The sequence below is a fragment of the Dysidea avara genome, chromosome 7 (assembly GCF_963678975.1).
Source record: "Dysidea avara chromosome 7, odDysAvar1.4, whole genome shotgun sequence".
In the NCBI taxonomy this organism is placed as follows: domain Eukaryota; kingdom Metazoa; phylum Porifera; class Demospongiae; order Dictyoceratida; family Dysideidae; genus Dysidea; species Dysidea avara.
The window spans coordinates 7,984,759-8,000,247 of record NC_089278.1 but is presented as its reverse complement, the minus strand read 5'-3'; the positions used below and the strand labels follow the sequence as shown (position 1 = coordinate 8,000,247).

General features: G+C 40.1%; 1 protein-coding gene across 1 annotated transcript in view; it reads right to left on the bottom strand.

The window, feature by feature from the left end:
* The window catches only part of LOC136261995 (uncharacterized), a 52,131-nt gene extending 48,037 nt beyond the window's left edge, over positions 1-4,094 (bottom strand). Inside the window, exons 1-2 of the mRNA XM_066056112.1 lie at positions 3,913-4,094; positions 2,518-2,566 (exon numbers count right to left, since the gene is read on the bottom strand). Of these exons, the coding sequence (XP_065912184.1) occupies positions 2,518-2,566; positions 3,913-3,973 (110 nt within the window). The 5' untranslated portion in view covers positions 3,974-4,094. The remainder of the gene's footprint in view (positions 1-2,517; positions 2,567-3,912) is intronic.
* Positions 4,095-15,489: the final 11,395 nt, after the last annotated feature.

Sequence of the window (15,489 nt, the reverse complement as noted above, 5' to 3'; positions counted from 1 at the left end):
ATTTCTGACATAACAAACACTATGTGACTTTATGTCAAAAGTTACATAGTGTTTGTTATGTCAGAAATTTTATACAGTCCTGTGGTGCTACATAATTATCGAGATAATATCTATTGTTGAGCTTGTCACTTATCGAGATATAGGCTTTACTATTATTGTACAGCTCCAGTTTGAACTATGATGGTTAACCCACATGCAGACCGATTTTTAGTTATTCCCATAAGTGGCTTACCCTGTAAAGGTGTGACAAGTCGGCCTTTTTATTGCAAATAGTTGTCCGTAGCTCTACGACTTTATCAGACTTGCACCAAACTTGGTATGTAATTTTTTATTGCAATACATTCTTAAAGTGCACCAAAGCTTAAGAAAATCAAGCTACACATTAGCATTTTATAATGGTTTTTGAAAAGTGTGTGAAAAGAATAAATTAAGCCCCCTAAACAAAGAAAAATGAAGAAATTATGCCAAATTTTGAGGACTTAAAATCTTGTATTTTACACTTGTGTTAGGCAATCTTGCTCAAATTTGGTATGTAGTTCTTCCTGTAAATATACTTATGGTGTGATACACCAGTTTTCTTGGCCACATGACAAAGTGCCGTGTGTCTTAATAATTATGTGATTATATAAGCTTGTCTAATATTTTTTGTTCTTTACTTTTTGTAAACTTTCTGTAAATGCAAGGCATAATTTAAAGTTTGGCACAATGATGGGGAGAGGTATAAAGAAGCAAATCTAGGTACCAACTTTGCTGCAAATCAAGTAATTATTTGAAGTGCTACAATTATCATTTACAAAAGAGATTAATATTGTATTTAGTGCCTACAAGGTAAGCTGTTTTATAGAATTAGTTTATGGTCCTGTAGATAGACTAACCATGCATCGTGACAAGTCATTGGCTTATAATGTGAATGCCGAACACATGTAACAATGGTGTAGTAGTCACTCAGAATAAAATAATGTACACAATAATGTATAAAGTTTTTGATAGAAAGCCAATCAGGATCTAACACCTTAGCTGTAACTGTTGAGCCATTACTACCAACTATCCATCTCACCTAGTCTCTAAATAAAAGTTCTAGGTTTAATGAGAAAGAGTATTACAGTACAAAATATTGTTGAACTACTGGAGTGTAAATAAGTAAAAAGGAAAGCCTAGTTATCTAAATGCAAAACCATATTACATCACTGCATGTGTGGGGAGAAGGTTTGTTAATGTACTGGTTTGTACTAAACTATTACAATTTTGTGAAGTTTAACTTAACAAGTCTTCACTACTTACCAAATACCAGTATTGTTTGTAAAAATTCATTTTTATCACATACTACAGCTTATTGCAACACAATTAGAAGATGGATAACATTCAAATACAGCATACTGATATGAGTTAATGAAATTAATTCTGTTAGTGATGATATGACAGTTTGTGATGATGGTGTTTATCTGTAACTTTATTCAACAATATAGCAGCTTGTACACAAGCTTAATAATATCTAACTGGCTCCTTAATACATCAAATTTAATTAGGATGTATGGATAGATATGTATGAAGCCAATTATGACTAGCAAAAACATAAACACACTAAATAGACCACTGGTACCATGATGTCCCTGTGAGTACAATAGACAAATAGAATTATTAACTCTTGATACCATGTTGTGCACCTAATCTGGTTAATGTACATATGTAATAAACACTGTGACAAATACCTTTATAATGGTAGAGTATACAACCATAGATAATAAGTGATGATACAACTCCTTGACACAATATACATGATGGGTAATATTAATGTTGAAGGACCATAAATGATATTTTAATTTTAGTTTTTATGCTGTAATACTATTGAAACCCTGTATGGCATAGTAAATTCTGAATCACACTTATGGACTTTGGCAGTACCTACCAAATCATCAGAATGTTTCAGACAAAATTTAAACTTATTTTGATTTTGCAGTTGTTAACTCAAACTTTAGCTATCAGTCCCTACTAACTATAGACATGTTTTATTACTTAGACTATTCATAAACTACATTGGACACATTAAAAGTATAGGCACATAGTTTTATCGACCCAAGGTGTGGCAAAACCAAGGCCAAGGTGTGATAACTAGGTGTGATAACTAGGTATACACATGCAATGGGATTTGACTGGTTTCTATCCCACATAAGTTTATAAACAATGCATCATCATAAACATGTAGGTCATGTCATGTATGGTGTTTGCTGTGCTTGACCTTTAGGATATATAGGTGCTTTGAATGTTAATATATAGTCTTTCAGACTTCTGTCTGCCAAGGTTAAACTAATGCAGCTGGGATTTAACTACCATATACATATCTTTCCAGTTTTGTTTTGTAATTGTAAGTGCGACCCCCACTAGCTATGGGGACCTGTGAGAAGGCTATATAATCCAGGGTAGCAGAATTTTAACATTAAAGATCTATTTAATACCAGACCCAATGCATCATTTAAACAATTAGACTACTACAGTAAATTTTTATAAACATCCACTTACTTGCTCTTGTCATCACATACAAATGCACCATCAGATTCATAACCTCTCACTGTAAAAACATCAATACATGCACATATATACACATTGCATTAGCAAAGCTGTAACATCATAATGTGAAAATAGTAGCTATAAGATATTGTGTAGTAAATGTCATAGCACAACAAAATATGATTCCCAGTATGTGTGATGACACTGTGACAGCATTGCGAGACTTTTAATGGAGCTAATGTATTGCTTACTGTACTAACTGGCTCCGCCTCAATCATACCGCGTGAGCCACTATGCCAGGTGAGCAGGCTAAGTGTAGTGCATCTGCTGGTGTTAGCTAAATGTACCACGTGGCACAAGTAGTTTTGTGACCTAACTGCTAGCTGGGTGCAGAAAGTCTGTCATGATGTCCTCACCGAGCCACCGCTGCAGCCACTATCTTCTGAAATTGTTACACCAGCTACTGTCATGATGCCAGAGCTGATGTAGATGGAAAGAGCTTTAGGGGTCAGTAACAAGGTGCATTTTTTATGTAAGGGTTTTTCACCCAAATGCACCAAGCTACCAAATGCCTTCATTGCTCTGTTGGGGTTGCCTTGTTCACTCTCTTGGTCTTTCGTGGTCTGGGCTGAGAGCTTGAGGCTATACCATTTCTTCTATACTTTCAGCAAAATGTACAAGATGTTTACAGTAAATGTGCCATTCCCTATGATAATATGTTTACATATTGTAATAGGAAATGGCAAACAAATCAGCCTGACTATAAAGAAATGGCAATCTTTCTGCTCAGATCACCAAAAGAAGAAAATACCAAAGGAATGCTGGAACGAGGCTGAATACGCTGTACACATCTTACTCTTTCCTTCACTCGACCATCCCGTGAAAGCAAGCTAAGTCTACTTTTTCTTAATTAGGGCATCTCACCATCCACCCCCTACTTGTTAGCAAGCTGGTTGATTGTCGAGTTGATTGCTAAGGCCACTCCAAATAAATTCTGTTTCCCATCCTGCACCTCATATTTGCATGCAGACCATTTCCATTATAAGATTGGCAGCTTTTCTAGTACAACCATAAAAAGCTTCATAAAGTATGCAATCGTATAGTTTCTACTTTAAGTTGCAAAAATATCCCAAACGTGAATTTGTGCCTGAGTTTGTAGCTACACCCAGATGCAGGCGCGCGGTGCCGGGACGTTTACTTGAATGGTAGCTAGCCGATATGAATGCAAATTATATCTAGTTAGTGTGGCCTGGGTCTGGAGACTGACATATTCTCCGTACGGAGAAATACTATAATCTATATCCAATTTTACTTGTTTGAACCAATCACTATGATTATAGCTACCGCCGTTATTAGTGAGCTCGTAGTTGGCGGGTAGCTATACCTAGTGGCATGCCGCACACTCACCAAATGCAATCAATGACGGAGCGAGCAGTAGACCAAGTCCGACACATTGAAGTTTCTTCATTTTAGTGACTGTCTTGTGCACGATCAGCGGTAACTACGTACTGCAGCCTGCACGGTCGGAGCGAGATGGTCGGAGTCACACTGAACAAATCAGTACTTTGCCACTAATTAACAATCGCACCAGGTTTTCGCCCTTATTATTATTATTTTTTTTATTATTTATTTATTTATGACGTAATTTTAACCGCGTTTAGTATTATGGAGGTTAATAGCTTAACTGTGGTTAGCACAAAAGAATCACGCACGCCTCCAGCCAGTTACGCAGAAGGCGCCATTTGTTGGCTCGTGTGATCGAACTTCAACTCGTCGTGCGTAAAAGTGCGAGACGGAGAGCAATGATATTTCATCTCTACCTCTATTGGTTCGACCAATTATGGAATATGCCGCCCCAGTTTGGGATCCGTATTATAACACTGACATTTATAAGTTAGAAAAGGTGCAAAGAAGAGCTGCTCGATGGATTTTATCAGATTACTCCAGAAATAGTGTTACGTCATTATTGTCCTCTCTTAGTATACCTACATTACAACAACGCCGTCAGTCATCAAGATTAACACTATTCTATAAAATAATTATACACTACCGATCTCCATCCCCTCACATTATCAAAGAACTCAATTTTGTACCAGGCAACATCACCCCAATCATTTCATTCTGCCAACAAGCAACCCTCAACACCTATAAATATAGTTATTATCCTAGAACTGTTAAAGACTGGAATGAGTTGCCAATTAATATAATAGAATCAAGAAATTTGGATGAATTTATTTACGTACTTAACCTTCACTACTGTAATTAATTATCAAATTGCATGTATGTATGTATGTATTTGATTGTACCATTTGGGGTTTTCACCCCCTGGGCAAACCAGCTGAGCTGACTGCCCAGTACCTAATCTTAAATCTTAAATCTTAAACCTCAAACGGAATGATATCGTGATGAATAATAGGGTATCAACTTCTACTTTTACCCCGCGAACCACAGTGATAACCGTCAGAATGTGACCAGGAAGATTCTCAAGAAAGTTTCCGGCACTAGTTTGATCAATAGTGCTCTAGCCGCGGTGGCACACACAGATCACAACTGATTCTATCGGTAGATGCTCCAGTATCGTCTCGCCGAGTTAGTTATCACCTACCACCGGAAGTCCCCACTAACCCTCATTGTCCTCCCTTTACACAGGAAGGGGGTGAAATATAGTACATCCTGGAGGTAGGCGTAGAGGGTACCTGGCCTTTTTAGGGTAAAGTTGCTGGAATTTTCTTTTGAAAGAAATTTATGGATTGGTTGACCGCAAATTAAGCTGGTTGGATTCCACATTTTAAAGTATAGCCCCTAGGAGGGAGGGAAAAGGGGAATGATAGCTAGGCCTGGTTCAGTTGGGGACAGGTGGATTGGCAGCTACATCAGTAGCACTCAAACATCAGCTACGTCGGTAGCACTCAAACACCAGCTACGTTGGTAGCACTCAAACATCAGCTACGTCAGTAGCACTCACATCAGCTACGTCGGTAGCACTCAAACATCAGCTACTTCAGTAGCACTCACATCAGCTACATCAGTAGCACTCAAACATCAGCTACATTGGCAGCACTCAAACACCAGCTACGTCGGTAGCACTCAAACATCAGCTACGTCAGTAGCACTCACATCAGCTACGTTGGTAGCACTCAAACATCAGCTACATTGGCAGCACTCACACATGAGCTACATCGGTAGGACTCACACATGAGCTATGTCAATAGTACTCGAACATGAGCTGCATCAGTAGTACTCAAACCTGAGCTACATCAGTAGCACTCAATATGTCATTAACACCTAGACTTGAGCTGTCAGTAGCATTCAATTTGTTATTAACACCCAGACACGATCTGTAGGTAGCACTCAGACATGAACTATGTTGGTAGCGCTCAAATGAGGTAAGTTGGTACTCAAACATGAGCTACATCTCACAATGTGAGCCATGTTGGTAGCACTCACACATGAGCTACAATGGTAGCACTCAAACATGAGCTACATTGGTAGCACTCAGTCGAACACTAGCTATGTTGCAAACATGAGCTATGTCGGTAGTACCCAAACCTGAGTTATATCAGCAGCACTTAATATGTCAGTAACACCCAGACATGAACTACATCACTAGTAGCCAGACACATATAGCACCCTGAGATGAGCTATGTTGGTAGCACTCTAATGAGGTAAGTTGGTACTGAAACATGAGCTACATCTCACAGTATGAGCTATGTCAGTAGCACTTAAACATGTGCTATGTCAGTAGCACTCAAACCGAACTACTATACATCAGTAGCACTCAGACATAAGCTACATTGGTAATACCCAGACATGAGCTACGTCGGTAGCACCCATACATGAGCTACATCGGTAGCACTCAAATGTGGTAAGTTAAAAGCATTTACACATGAGCTATGTCAGTAGCACTCAAACATGAGTCACAACTGTAGAAAAATACATTGGTAGCAGTCACATATGAACTACATCGGTAGCATTCAAACATGAGGTACGTCGGTAATAACCTGAGTGACATCAGTAGCACTCAATATGTCAGTAACACCCAGACATGAGCTGTCAGTAGCACCCAGACATGAGCTACATCAGTAGTTGTAGCCAGACATGAGCTATGTTGGTAGCACTCAAGTTGGTACTCAAACATGAGCTACATCTCACAACGTGAGCTATGTCGGTAGCACTCACACAGCATAAGCTACGCTGGTAGCACTCATACATGAGCTACATAGGTAGCACTCACACATGAGCTATGTCAGCAGCACTGAAACATGAGTTAAGATGGTATAGCACTCAAACAAGCTATGTCAGCAGTTCTCAAACATGATCATGAGCTACATTGGTAGTACCCAAATCCGAGTTACATCGGTAGCACTCAATATGTTGGTAACACCCAAAATGAGCCGTCAGTTGCACTCAGACATGAGCTACATCACTAGTAGCCAGACATGAGTAGCTATAGCACCCAGAAATGAGCTATGTTGCTAGCACCCAAATGAGGTAAGTTGGTACTCAAACATGAGTCTACATCTCACAATACGAGCTATGTCGGTAGCACGTAAACATGAACTACTATACGTCAGTAGCACTCAGGCATGAGCTACATTGGTAGTGCTCAGACATGAGCTACATCGGTAGCACCCATACACGAGCTACATCGGTAGCACCCATAATTAATGTGGTAAGTTAAAAGCTTTCACACATGAGCTATGTCGGTAGCACTCAAACATGAGTTACAACAGTAGAACTCTACCATAAACATATTGGTAGCACTCAAGCATGAACTACATCAGTAGCACTCAAAACATGAGCTATATTGCAAACACTCAAGAGTGAGTAGCACTCAAACATGAGCTACATCAGTAGCACTCAAAAGAGGTAAGCTGGTAGCATTCAAACACGAGCTATGTCAGTAGCAAGCAAACATGAGCTACAAACATCAGTAGCACTCAGTATCAGACATGAGCTATCTTGGTAGCACATAAACATGAGCAGTCAGTAGCACTCAAACATTAGCTATATCAATAGCACTCAGACAGGAGCTATGTCAGTAGCACTCAAAAGAGGTAAGCTGGTAGCATTCAAACACGAGCTATGTCAGTAGCAAGCAAACATGAGCTACAAACATCAGTAGCACTCAGTATCAGACATGAGCTATCTTGGTAGCACATAAACATGAGCAGTCAGTAGCACTCAAACATTAGCTATATCAATAGCACTCAGACAGGAGCTATGTCAGTAGCACTCAAAAGAGGTAATTATACAAGTCGGTAACACGGGCTACTACACTCAGACATGAGCTACGTTGGTAGCACTCAAACTCAAACATGAGCTACATCAGTAGTACTCAAACATGAGCTACATCAGTAGCATGCAAACATGAGCTACGAACATCTCAATTTCAGACATGAGCTATGTTTGGTAGCACTCAAACATGAGCTATATTAGTAGCACTCAGACATGAGCTACTTGGTACATAGCACTCAAAAGAGGTAAGCTGGTAACATGAGCTACATCAGTAGCACTCAGACATGAGCTGTGTTGGTAGCACTCAAACATGATCTACGCCCATGTAACACTCAAACATGGGCTATGTCAGTAGCACTCAAACATGAGCTATATCATTAGCATTATGTGGACATGATCATGAGCCATGTTGGTAGTACTCAAACATGCTTACATGAGCTACATCGCTGATGCTCAAACAAAACTACATTGGTAACACTCAGACATGAGCTGTATTGATAGTACCCAGACAGGAGCTCCCAGACATGAGCTATGTAAGTCTGTACCACTCAAAAGAGGTAAGCTGGTAGCACTCAAACACGAGCTGCACCAGACATGAACTACATTAGTTGCAGCCATACATGAGCTATGTCAGTAGCACTAAAGTTGGCAGCTCTCAAACATGAGTGATGTCAGTAGCAATCACACATGAGCTACGCCAGTAACACTCATACATGAGCTATGTCGATAGTACTCAAACGTGGGCTACATTGGTAGCTCTCAAACATGAATGATGCAACATCAATTCTAGTAAAATTAATGTGATAACTATGTTGGTATCACAGTACAATCATACATCAGCTACATGACTATCAATCACAGGGAACGTGACTTCCTGTCATCACACATTTACATGACAGCTATACTGCATGCATCAGCTGTAGTTGCTGCGTCAACAACACCGTACAGTCATTATATTGTTAGCTTCTGACTACATCAGTGGTAAAAAATAAAATGAAAAATGGGACAGCCACAGTACTGCTATACATTATTACCATGCACTGTAGCAACAGCCACACATCAGCTATATTGTTACATAGGACACAGCGGAGGTGGTAAAAACTTCAGCAGCAGCTACACATCAGCTATATCATCACCTGACTGCATCATGATCAGGACAGCTACACCAGTAGCACTGTACAGTCTATACTGTTAGCATCAGACTATATCAATTACAATGGAGGTAGCAGAAACATCACCAGCGTAGCCACACACCCTCACTACATCAATTGCAGCTTCAGTGGACATGACAGCTACGTCAGTAGCACTGTGCAGTCACATATATCAGGTATATTGTTACATCTGACTGCATCAATTGTAGTAGATGTGACATCTGGCTTTGTCATGATCCTACATCCACACATCAGATAGATTGCTACGAATAATGTACAGCAGAAGTGTCAGGAATTTCAACTGCATACTGAAAACACCTGACGCATTAGTTGCAGACGTAACAGCCATGCTAGGATAGATAATCCTGACCACATCACGATTGTGGCTACACATTAGTTGCGTTATTTGTACCTGCACCATTGACAGATCTTACAGATAGTAACAGCACAGGGCAGCTATGAGCTTTCTCACCTGACTGCATCACTGTCACTCAGTATCAGTCACAGTGGGTGAGACAACTATGTCAGTAATGCAGCACAGTGGCCATAGCAATCGCATGAGGTTGGGCTTTGGTCTCTGCAAAATCTTACATACTTAGCATGTCCAACCATGTGCTCTAAAGACTCCTCTTCACCCACACTGATCATAAAGGCCTGGTTCCTGCATCAGCTATAACGGTAGCACCTGACAGTGTCATTTGCAGTATATTTGACAGTTATACAGTGGTATAGCACAGTTCACTACAGATATGTATCAGCTATACATGACAACATCGATGGTAGTAAACAAAATGGCTACTCAGTTGCTTATACAGTAGCATATCAGTTACTGCACTTAACTGAATGACAGGACAGCTACATTTGTAGCATGGTACAGTGACACATCAGCTAATCACTACCACTAAATGGCAGGACTTGCAGCAGCTGTGGCCACAGTTTAAGCACACTTCAGCTACACCGAGAGCATATGACTATACCTGCTAAGTGACCAGCACAGTATAGTCAGTCATCAACTTGAGCATTAGCACCAGACTACATTATTTGCTGTAGCTAGATGTGGCAGCGATGTTCAGTAGCACATGTACAGTACACGCATATCAGCTAAATCAATAACCAATAATCAAGATGACCAGCTGTGACTAGTACAGCTCACTTGCTGGGAACACCTTGACTAGAACTCCTAGCAATCAAAAAAAAACAAAAAAAAAAACAGACTAGAATATTCTATATCCAGCTAGTCAGGATGTGACAGATAAGCAGCACACTATAACAGCTATGGTGACCACTGAACAAAGCAACCGAGTGAGTCTAGATCTAGTAGCACTACTTCAGGCAACAAGACAAAGTTGTACTAAAGTATTTGATCATTACCACATGCCAGCGGTATCATGCACTAGTTTATTGAAATCACACCAGGCATGTTTAACACACATACCTACACTATAAATAGAGATGTGAGATTGCCCTAAGCAGTATCAGATTAGTGACACATAGACACATTAGACTGAGCTGTGCCTCAATTCTCCGGATACGGGGAACACGTCAATTATGATTGTGTCAAGAGTGCACAAATAGGTGAGCCAATATTACTCACTATGACTGCACTGTGAGCTGGGGACAGAGCACAACTGCACATCAGTTAGGTCATCACATGACTACAGTGCTAAAATCCAACAGGCCATGCAGCCACTAATATGCACTTGCATACACATGTACATTATAGATTAATAACAAGCTATAGTTACGGCTACTGATACTGCCAACTTTGCACCACGCTGGTGACACACCTATAACAAGCAGTTTTAGCATAAGTCATAACTATGACCATAAAATTTCAATCAAACAAAGGCTGTAGGGTCACGCAGCTAAGTATCGATGAAGCTGGGGTAGTCTGACAGCTGATTGCTCGCCAGACCAGGGCATGGCACTGATACAACATCACTCACTTAACGTTTTGAAATATATTCCTTTCTATACCGGCCTGCATCAACAACCAATAGCAATTTGCAGCTCCTAAACTGCGCTGCCGGCACGGTTTACATAGAGGTGGCCAGGTAGCCATGAATAGGCAGACACACGTGCTAACCCTACGGTGCTAACGCTTAACAGTGCTTATCAAAGGTGACAAGACCTCATCTGGGCGATAGGAAAACCAAGATGATCATTTTTGACAAGGTGTAAACTACTCCAACTAGCCACTTAGAACCCCCTGCTACCCCATTATGGGCTTTCTTTGGGCTATGGAACTCTCTTCCAGATAGGCTCGAGTTAGCTGCAGGGGTCAAAAATCCTACATCGAGCCATACAGATTACAACAAAGGCTCGAAAACGCAATAGCAGCTACGTGCTTGTCACCGACCTGCGTTGAGAGGGGATCACGTGCACCTGATCACGTGATTAAACAACCTGACCACCTGCCAAAAAATATAGTTAATGGTGATACCACCAGCATCTACTAAATGAATACTTAATACCACCAACAACCGCAATACGTGATTCGATAAATATGTGCTAAATTCTTAGTACTTGGTTGTATAATGATTAGCAAACACCCGACAAGGTTTTTACGCTAAGGCCCCTATTTGGTGATTATTAGTTTCTCATCCACCGCCCGCATCCTTCTTAAGCTACCGCATGGTAAGCCATTATTTACTCTGCGCATGCTCAGAAGAACACGTGATACCAAACTGTTATAATTTTTGTTGATGAACGCTACAATTCGTTATATATCACCAGGAGAACTGTTGTTTTCTTTAGCAAATTGCTGCAGTGCCAGTAGCAATCGTGCTCTATCGACTTCATCAAAGCAGGCTTTCAGTTGACTGTCGAAACTGAAACAGTTGGCGATCACGAAAAGTAGAATCAGCTGGAGAAGGAAATGTTTCAGTGTAGCAAGAAATACAATTTGGACAAGGTCTGTACATCAGTGTGTTAATACTATAAAATAATGGCATAATGGTAATCATGTGACCCTCCCGCCCGCATCATAATAATTAGAAAGGCTGGATGAGAAACTAATAATCACCGAATAGGGGCCTAATGTACACGGTAGCTACGTACACATAAGTGCCTAGTATAAGTTACAATAACATAAGTGCCTATAGTTTAAGTTACAATAATGATTAGTACTAAGTTACAATAAGTAGGCTAAGTTACAATAGGTGTTAGGTTACAATTAGTGCTAAGCCAGACCTCTCAACTCTCACGATTTGGTCGTGAGACACACGATTTCAGCCTTCATATCACGACCGCTTGCTGATCTCACGATTTTCAATAAAATTTTCTAAGGCACACTAAATCTCCTTGATTTATGCCCCAAAACGTCTTGTAGCATGTATCACGTGATCAGTTAATTAGGACGCCTCTGTATTTTGAGCTGGAAATTTTGGCGGTTTCCGTATTTTTGAATGTGTCACGAGTCACTTCGCTGTCAAACTCAATGAACTGAGCCCTATTTGAAGGTGAAATCCTTTGAGAAAAGACTCAGCACACATGAAAGGCGAAGTATTAGGTGAAATCCTGCCAGTTGTGTTATTACAAATGTTTATTGCTTAATTTCGGTTGTGAGGTGTACTTGTGCGGAAAATCTGTGCTGAACACTGAATCCACAGCTGGATACTAATTACTCAAGAAATGGGAGGTGACTTCAGGCGATGAATCACTGGTGAACCAGTGAGTTGAAAGACCGATATCACGTGATTCGACAATGGAGCAAAAATAGTAGGTTGTTGTCATATAGTAGGCTACACTATAGCATAGAGATACTATAAGCTGCGGAAAACAGCAGTATTGCACTCACATAGCTAGCTAGTTGTGCCTTTTAAAACAAATATATGTGCGTGAGCCCCATCACAAAGATGGTAGGCTTTACAGCTGCATGGGGATGGTGGCTGGCTTTCTCACGACCAGGTCTGCTTCCAGGTTGAGAGGTCTGGTGCTAAATTACAGTAAGTGGTAAGTTACAATAAGTGCTAGAATTACAATGAGTACTAAATTACAGTGAGTGCTAAGTTACAGTTATAAAGTAGGAGCAGTTGATTGTTTAAATGTTTCAAGATCAATGGTAGATAGATTTGGGATACATAGATTGTTCCAATGGGGAATAGTTCTGGGTAGGAATGAATAGAGATACATGTTTACTGAAGATTGTATATGATTAAATTTCTGATCATGATGGGCCAGGTCAATACTCACTGGCCTGCACACCAGCTTATTTATTGTTGAATGTGATCGCACACATGACATGAGCCAAGTCATAGATAATATATACCTTGCCCATATATTATCTATGGCCAAGTACGGGGTCAAGTATTTGTGACTTCTAATTATTTTTTTTGCGAGGTTCACGAGGTCCAATTTTTTTCGCTGCTCTTTGTTATTATTATCCTCTTTACCAGTTTGGCACTGGAGGGTGTGGTTAGGTGTTCCTGTGTTTTCCTTGTCACCTCTTTGTACCTGCTTATCAGTTTGGCGACCATCTTCTTGGTTGTTCACGTATCCCAGCGCCATGATGCCATTGCCGGCATTATAGCTTCGAGGGGTACGCAACTCCCATGAAATCTCTGAAAACTGTTGTAAAATTATGTATATAAAGCACTAATAACAATAAATACTTTAGGTTTAAGGAAGAAAATCCATCCCTCCTGGAGGAGACTGAGTGTGGCCCCGACTAGACATTGGGTGACCTGCAGTTCAAATCCTGGGGTTGGAGGGATTTTTTTTCCCTTACTTTGGCCCCTTTTCTGTTACACCTTTTTAGCTATAAGTCTAAGTCCTTGAGATTAGGTTAGATAATCCTAAGGCTGCAGCACATGTTGCTGTCAGACCTTCAGTGCTGGTCACTGTAAAGCACTAATAACAACAATAACAATATTTCCTGTATACGTCCGTATTTGCAGCATCACGTGTGCTATGTCAGCATCCCGTATACTACGTCAGCATCCTTAGATACGAAAGAATTCCGCGCATATCCGTATACTACGTATCATGTGATGGTACTATTCTGATTATCTAAGATTTTAAATGCTCTGAAGTTTTGCCACAAATCTTGCCAAATTACAAAGATTTGAAATCTCGTACAGGATTTGTCAGAGTTGCAGCCCCCCCCCCCCCCCCCCGGTTAGCTTATACTATTGTACACCTGCCTTGCTCCAGGTCCATACTGGGGTCCTTTGTACAAGACATCATCTCTTCTGACCATTCTCATCCTAGGGAGGGAAATTTACTTGACTTCCCTTTAGGTTGTCCAGCTTATTTTGGCTTCTCTGTCAGATGCACCACTCATGTAGTTTTCTTTTATTTCCTCTGCTGCTTCTCAGGCTGGGGTGGCTGCTGGTGCTGGTGAGGAGGTTAAGATAACCATTATTTAAAAACTGTTAACAACTATGGAGGTGATTTTACTCCTCTGGTTTGTGAGTCGTTAGGTGTTTGGTTAGGTTTTGCTTTATCCACTTCGTTTACAATTGCTGATCATTCAACTATTAAGAATGGTTTGAAAGGTAGCTAGGAGGCAACTGCTGCAATGCTTATCAGTTAATCTATGTAATATATTTTTAATCAGCAGGACCCTCCAAGGGTATAATGCTGATGTGCAGTAAAGTTACAATCAAATTTAATACAGTTAATTACATGATTCGTGCTAATTTTTGTTTTTAAGTAATTCTACACAGTTAGTTTCAATAGTATCATCGTTCAGTCTATATTAATGCCAGAATGGTTCTCAGGCACTATGCTCTGCGTCCAGAAAATGGCACAGACTTTAGTTAAGTTTTACAGTTTCTGTTTTGTAAGTACTTATTGTAGTTTTAGTTGCTTATAAGTTTAATAGTTTTTGTTACTCTTGCTGTTATCCCTGTCTCGTAAAAAGAATTGCGAAGCTGTTACCAACATAAATTGCAGCTGTGATTGTGAAATCTGAGAGGCACGAATGATTTCTCCATAATATTCTACACATCTCTTTGGATACTACAGATATAGAAGGCTTTGGTCAAACTCTGCTCACTCAAAAATGTAAGCGTGAAATTCTGTCTGCCTAAATTTTGCAAAAAAAAATTGGGCCATGCACATCAGTTCATGACTCTTGTAGTACAAACGTTTGGATCCTGGGCAATTTTAATGTGGTACCCATTTGAAATTTTTAGTCCACTGACATTTTTATACAGTACAGCAGCAGCAGGAGTGGCTATACTAGCAAGGCTGCTAGACCAAAAACTGATTTTAGTCTCCAGTCTAGATCTGGTCTGGGACTAAATGATAAAACCCATCATTGATCAAATGATGAGAATGTTGTACAACTTCAATTAATGTGGTTGAGATTGAGTCCTATGACATGTGCGACTATGAGCAGGACTATAATAGGCCTGAGTGGGCACATGTATTAATAATTATGAAACATGAGAGTCCTTACATATTCTTTCCCAAAAATTCCTCTCTGAGTCTAACAGTTAGCTAACAGCCTAACATTTGGTAGGGAGCATCAGCATCCAATTTGTAAACACTGACATGAAAATTGTTAATCCACAGTAGGATTGCCAATAATGGCTCCACACTCAATGCCAATGAATCGAACAAAGAATGCCAATAAATTGAACAAAGG